The sequence below is a fragment of the Otolemur garnettii genome, unplaced genomic scaffold, assembly GCF_000181295.1.
Source record: "Otolemur garnettii isolate 467f Iridium unplaced genomic scaffold, OtoGar3 scaffold00018, whole genome shotgun sequence".
NCBI lineage: Eukaryota > Metazoa > Chordata > Mammalia > Primates > Galagidae > Otolemur > Otolemur garnettii.
The window spans coordinates 851,776-858,835 of record NW_003852413.1 but is presented as its reverse complement, the minus strand read 5'-3'; the positions used below and the strand labels follow the sequence as shown (position 1 = coordinate 858,835).

At 46.8% G+C, this 7,060-nt stretch overlaps 1 protein-coding gene across 1 annotated transcript in view; it reads right to left on the bottom strand.

Annotated features, from left to right (window-relative positions):
- The window catches only part of CCDC57 (coiled-coil domain containing 57), a 136,577-nt gene that overhangs the window by 100,651 nt on the left and 28,866 nt on the right, over positions 1-7,060 (bottom strand). Inside the window, exon 7 of the mRNA XM_012802827.2 lies at positions 4,736-4,936. Within this exon, the coding sequence (XP_012658281.1) occupies positions 4,736-4,936 (201 nt within the window). The remainder of the gene's footprint in view (positions 1-4,735; positions 4,937-7,060) is intronic.

Genomic DNA, 7,060 nt, shown 5'->3' with positions numbered 1-7,060 from the left:
GCCTCTGGAAGAATTTTCCCAAATTGGATAAATTTCCCAAGAGAAACCTTCACAGAAGACGCCAGAGGCCCTGACAGGGCAGTCCCTGCTGAAGCAGGCGAGTGACACCTGTGTGTGCTTGGTGGTAGTCCTGTTTCAGTGACGGATCCCACAGTGATCATAACACTGTGCTGGGAAGGCCCTTCAGCTGCTCCTGTGCTAACAACCCCCAACTGATGGACTCTTGAAGGCAGAGGGGGAGCTGACTGCCGCACGAGGCCACGCCTAGCCATGAGGGTCAGTTTAATCTAGCATGGGTGTGTATTTCAAGGCTAGTCTTACACACAGGGGAAAAAAGCCACTATGCACATGTCTTTTGATGCGTGTTTAGGAGGGCTGAGAGGCAGTACCAAAGGCTTCAGCATTTCTAGTCATCCGTGGAAATCCGGCTTTCCACACTCACACCTGAGTGCTGAAGACAGAGCTGTCCACAGCTTCTAGGTGCTCTGGGCAGTAGCATTACCTCCAAGCCGAGCTGCCCAGGAAGGTGGCTAGCTCCCCCAGCACAGGCATGGACACATACTCTCTGCTCTGCCCTGCACTCCCAGCCCACGCCCCCCAGCACGGCCGCTGAGCTCTCACCCTGCACACAGAGAAGGACATCAGCAGTCACAAGTGGGAGATGAGCCACCACAGAAATACCTTACACTGGAATCTTAGTCCTACATGTGTTCTCTGTAGTTTCAAACTCTTAACCAGACTTCCCAACACTAAAACTTCCCAAACACTAAAAGCTACTAAGAACTGCAAGGGCATCATCTAATGTGAACTCACGCTCACAATAGTGAGGTCGGAATGACACCTGAAACCCCCTGGACATAAAGGAGGAAAGAATTAAGCTTTTGAGTCTATCATCTATTTTCCTTTTTTCTTTCTTTTTTTTTTGAGACAGAGTCTCACTATGTCACCCTCAGTAGAGTGCTGTGGCATCACAGCTCACAGCAACCTCAAACTCTTGGGCTTAAGCAATTCTCTTCCCTCAGCCTCCCAAGTAGCTGGGATTACAGGCGCCCACCACAACACCCAGCTATTTTCTTGCTGCAGTTGTCATTGTTATTTAGCTGGCCCGGGCCAGGCTCGAACCCTCCAGCCTGCATGTGGCTGACACCCTACCCACTGTGCTACGGGCACCGATCCCTATCATCTATTTTCTAGCCTCACAATAATATGCTGTGTGCTTAATAATACTTGATGAGCAAGAAATATCCATGGACAGAACACTAAAGGATACCCAGAACAACGTTCAGTTTAAGGCTGTAGGGGAAGGTGAGGTCCAGCACGCGGGCCAGAGAGAGGCACCTCTTCAGCCGCACAGCAGGGACAGCACCCCATCTCCCAGGATTGGACAGCATGGGCGACAGGTGCTCACACATGCACTGGACTTGGAGGCCTTCGCTTCTCCAACTACTGTTCTTTTTTTTTTTCTTTTTTTTTTTAGAGACAAGAGTTTCATCTTGTTGCCCTCTGTAGAGTACTGGGGTGTCACAGCTTATAGCAACCTCCAGCTCTTGGGCTTAGGTGATTCTCTTGCCTCAGCCTCCCAAGTAGCTGGGACTACAGGTGCCCGGCTATTTTTGTTTGTTTTTTGTTTGCAGTTTGGCCAGGGCTAGGTCTGAAGCCGCCACCCTTAGTAAATGGGGCTGGCGCCCTACTCACTGAGCCACAGGCGCCACCCTCCAACTACTGTTCTTAAAATCGGTTAAACAACAAAACAATAAAGCTGGCTTGGTGCCTGTGGCTCAAGCGACTAAGGTGCCAGCCGCATATACCTAAGGTGGCGGGTTCGAATCCAGCCTGGGCCCACCAAACAACAATGACGGCTGCAACCAAAAAAAATAGCCAGGCGTTGTGGCAGGTGCCTGTGGTCCCAGCTACTTGAGAGGCTGAGGCAGGCGACTTGCTTGAGCACAGGATTTGGAGGTTGCTGTGAGCTGTGATGCCACGGCATACTACCCAGGGGGACAGCTTGAGGCTCTGTCTCAAAAAAAAACAACAATAGGCTCAGGGCCTGTGACTCAAGTGGCTGAGGTGCCAGCCACATACACCTAAGGTGGCAAGTTTGAATCCAGCCCGGGCCTGCCACACAACAATGATTACTGCAACCAAAAAATAGCCAGGCATTGTGGCAGGTGCCTGTGGTCCCAGCTACTTGGGAGGCTGAGGCAGGCGACTTGCTTGAGCCCAGGATTTGGAGGTTGCTGTGAGCTGTGATGCCACAGCACTCTACCCAGGGGTACAGCTTGAGGCTCTGTCTCAAACAAACAAACAAACAAAAAAAAAAACAATAAAGCTGAATCTAAGGAAACCATCCTGAATAAGCCTTTAACCCCTGGATGCCTTATAATTTTAATAGTGTTTCCCCCCAAATAGAAATTTAATTTAAGCATAGAATTCTGTAAAATTAGGAACAAATATTCCCCAAAAGGAAAAGCCACTGCTAAGCATGGGAAAGACTAGGTAATCATTTATTTGTCTTAAGTATTCAGTAAATATGGCTTCTCCAGGGATCACTTCCTTACTGGGAATTAGGAGATTGTAGGTGAATATTAACTATTCCACAGCAATGGCACTGCTTAGCCTTGTACATCTCTCCCTCAACACCAGTCACCATGGTTAGACCTGCACACATCTCTCTCAACATCGATCACCATGGCTAGACCTAAACGCGTCTCACTCTCAACACCCATCACCATGGCTAGACCTGCACGCGTCTTGCTCTTAACACCGGTTACCATGGCTAGACCTGCATGTGTCTCTCTCCCTCAACACCAATCACCATGGTTAGACCTGCACGCGTCTCGCTCTCAACACGAGTCACCATGGTTAGACTTGTCCACGCATCTCTCTCTCAATACCAATCATTATGGTCAGTCTTACACATGTCTCTCTCTAAGCCACAATGGTTAGAGTTGTACGTGTTTCTCCTTAAATGCTGGGCACAAGTGGAACAGGATTGCTAACATGGTCTCACCTGGCTTAGATGCCAAAAAGGAAATTGGGTTTGGGGGGGGGTGTTTTGAGACAGAGCCTCAAGCTATCCCCCTGGGTAGAGTGCCATGGCATCACTGCTCACAGCAACCTCCAACTCCTGGGCTCAAGCGAGTCTCCTGCCTCAGTCTCCCAAGTAGCTGGGACCACAGGCACCTGCCACAACGCTTGGCTATTTTTTGGTTGCAGCCGTCATTGTTGTTTGGTGGGCCCGGGCTGGATTTGAACCCACCACCTTAGGTGGCACCTTAACCACTTGAGCCACAGGTGCCAAGCCAGGAAACTGGGTTTAAAAAGAAACTAGTAATGGTGTTATTGGAAAATTCTCATGCACTATTGGTGGGAATGGGACACAGCACAGTCACTAGAAAAGAGTGCCTGGAACAGCTCAACAAAGAATTACATAATCTTACAATTCCACTTCTGAGAATTCAATTTCACCAAAGAGTTTAAAGTAGGATCTCAAGGAAATACATATTTGTACATACATATTCACAGCAGTATTATTCATAAGATCTAAAAGATGGAAACAACCCACATGTCTATTAACAGATGCATAAATAAACAAAATGTAGTCCATCCAGATGATGGAATATTATTGAGCCTTAAAAAGCACACAAATTCTGACTTAAAACCATTAAACTGTATACTTAAATTGGCTAAGATAATAAATTTTGTTATTTTACCATAATAAAAAAATTTATTTAGAAGGCTAGGTGTGGTGACTCACACCTGTAATTCTAGCACTCTGGGAGGCCAAGGCAGGTGGATTGCCTGACCTCACACTTTCCAGACCAGCCTGAGCCAGAGGAAGACCTGGTCTCTGAAAAACAGCTAGGCATTGTGGTGGGGTAGTCCCAGCTACTTAGGAAGCTGAGGCAAGAGGATTGCTGGATCCCAAGAGTTTGAGATTGCTATAAGCTGTGACACCACAGCACTTTAATTCTGATGTACGCTATAATGAGCGTGAACTTGCAGGTATTTATGCTGAGTGAGATGATTAGTCACAAAAGGACAAGCACTATGAGTCCAACTGACAGGAAGACCAGAGCAGCCAGAGTCACAGAGACAGTGGAGTGGAGGCTTCCCAGGCTAGGGAGTCCATGGGAGCCAGTGGAGGGGAAGGGGAAGCTGCTGTTTAATAGGGATGGAGCTTTAGTCTGGGAAGATGGAAGAGTTCGGGAGAAGGATGGTGCTGATGGCTGCACCACAGTGTAACACTTAATGTCACTCAACTGTGCACTAAGAGAATGGTTAAAATGGTATGTTTGGCCGGGTGTGGCGGCTCACACCTGTAATCCCAACACTCTGGGAAGCAAAGGCGGGTGGATTGCTTGAGTTCTTGAATTTAAGACAAGCCTGAGCAAAAAGTGAGATCCTGTCTCTACTAAAAATAGAAAAACTGAGGCAAGAGGATCACTTGAGTCCAAAAGTTGGAGGTTGCTGTGAGCTATGACACCACAGCAGCACTCTACCCAGGGCTACAGCTTGAGACTCTGTCTCAAAAAAAAAAAAAAAGGTACATTTCATGTTATGTATATTTTACCACAAATAAATAAATGCATACACACACACAAATTACACAATTTCAAAAGAAAGACAAAAAAAGAACGGTTAAGAAAAATGACATGAAAGCTACAAAAACCTCACCACCCACCAGATGCCCTTCCCTTGCCAGTCCTCTGGGTGCAGCAAGGTGCCTACTCACCTGTCAGCAATAGTGTCCTTCTCCCTGGCAGCGTCTGCCTGCCTCCACTCTGCTCTGCGGAGCTGTGCCTCCAGAGCCTCGCAATGGGCGTGGAGCTCCCACACTTTGGCCTCCAGAGCCTGCAGCTGCTCTCGGTGGGCCCCCTTCACAGCCTCCAGCACTGCGTCCCTCTCCTTGGCCATTCGGTCAAGCTCCTCATGCCTGAAATGGAGGAAGGGATCCTGTAGCAGGCACCTGGCCCAGATTCCCCAGCCCTAGCACCTCTTTCAAGGCACTCATCACTCCTTCTTGTGCCACAGTGGTTGCTGAGCACATGCCCTCAACTGGATCGTCCACTTCTGCAAGGCAGGCTCTTTGCTTACCACCCCTCACAGGTAAACCAAGACTGAGTCATTCTTGGACACCAGCCCTCTGGCCTGCCCTCCATAGCTCATGAGCCCCCAGAAGAAAAATACCAAAAGCAGACATATTACATATAATTTGAACACCACCACTTGGACTCCTAATCAAACCCTAAAAGCAAATGCAGGCAGGTGCTCACTGCCCTGCACCTTGGAGCCAGTCAGATACTCCAGGAATGGGACAGTTGTGTGAAGTGTACCCTGTGTACGTCAGCTCTGGATGGCCGTGAGCTGGACTGCACTTCATAAGCTACGTGGCAGGGCATGTCCCTCACTTGCAGTGTTGCATGATGTTTTTCAAACACTACAGTTATGATTGTCTGAAGCGAGACTTGCAGAGGAAGTCTGATTGGGCTGCTGCTTTCACATGTAGACAGGCTTTGCCACGGAGGTGATCTGTGCACACTGCCTATAGTAAAACTCAGTCTGCAGGGAAAACTGTAACACTCTTGACCAGAAGACAGAATTTTATTATTATTATTATTATTTTTAGAGATGGGGTCTCGCAATGTTGCCCAGGCTGGCCTAGAGCTCTTGGCCAGAAGTGATCCTGCTTCCCTTTTCACCAAATCACAGGAACTCATTAAATTATCAGCTGACAGACAAGTCAAAGCCCTCCTCCAGAGAAGAGGTCCCCAGATGCTTCTTGACTTCTAACCTGGAAGGAGTGCCAAGCACATGAGATTCTGCCCTGGAAGCCAATGCTCCCATCTGGTCTTGCGAGAGGCAGGTGCTGTGAGACAGTGTGGGCAAAGCCCTACTTGAGCCAGCAGGAGGGCTGTTCCCAAGAATATTTTATCATTCACTTAAAACTTGCTGCAATTTATAGCACATGACACTGTTTCATAAACTGTGCACTAATAACCGTTATAGTGTCTTAGAAAAGTTTCTGAACATGTAAAGCCCTGTGACTCTATCAAATTTCTATTTTTAGATTATTTGAATATACCTATTGATATAGGTGATTGATTCACATTTTTTCAAGAGTAAAAAATATATTCATTTAAAATTCTGGGAGCTATGGACTGGAAATACAGAGTTCAGGGAAAAAAAGAACAACGTGAACTTTCTGACTGCTACAGAAAAGCTTGTTCAAGAAGGCTTCTGTGGTAGACATGGGGTCCTCTCTGTCACTCAGGCTGTTGTCAGACTCCACTGTGCCCTGCCAGGTAGTGTTCTGAATCAACGATAGTAGGCATTAAATTGCTATGGTATTTAGATCACATTAGAGATATTTTAAAGACTAAATGAATAATGTTTGTTTGGTTTTTTTTTTTTTTGAGACAGAGTCTCACTATGTTGCCCTTGGTAGAGTGCCATGGTCTCACACCTCACAGTAACCTCAAACTCTTGGGCTTAAGTGATTCTCTTGCCTCAGCCTCCCAAGTAGCTGGGACTACAGGCACCCACTATAGTACCTGGCTATTTTTAGAGACCAGGGGTTTCACTCTGGCTCAAGCTAGTCTTGAACCTATGAGCTCAGACAATCCACCTGCCTCGGCCTCCTGGAGTGCTGGGATTACAGGTGTGAAATGTTATTTGTTAATGTAAGAAATTACACTCATCTTCAACTATAGCTGACCCTTGAACAACACAGGTTTGAACTGTGGGGATCTACACATGTGAATTTTTTCAATAAATATGTTGGGAAATTTTCTTGAGATCTATGACAATTTGAAAAAACTCATAAACTGTATAACCTAAAAATATCAAAAAAATTTTTAAAAGGTATATCATGAATGTATAATACATATAGATACTACTAGTCTATATTGTCATTTATTACCATTAAAATATACACAGATCCGGCTCGGCGCCTGTGGCTCAAGCGGCTAAGGTGCCAGCCACATACACCTAAGATGGCGGGTTCGAATCCCCAGCCCGGGCCCGCCAAACAACAATGATGGCTGCAACTAAAAAACAG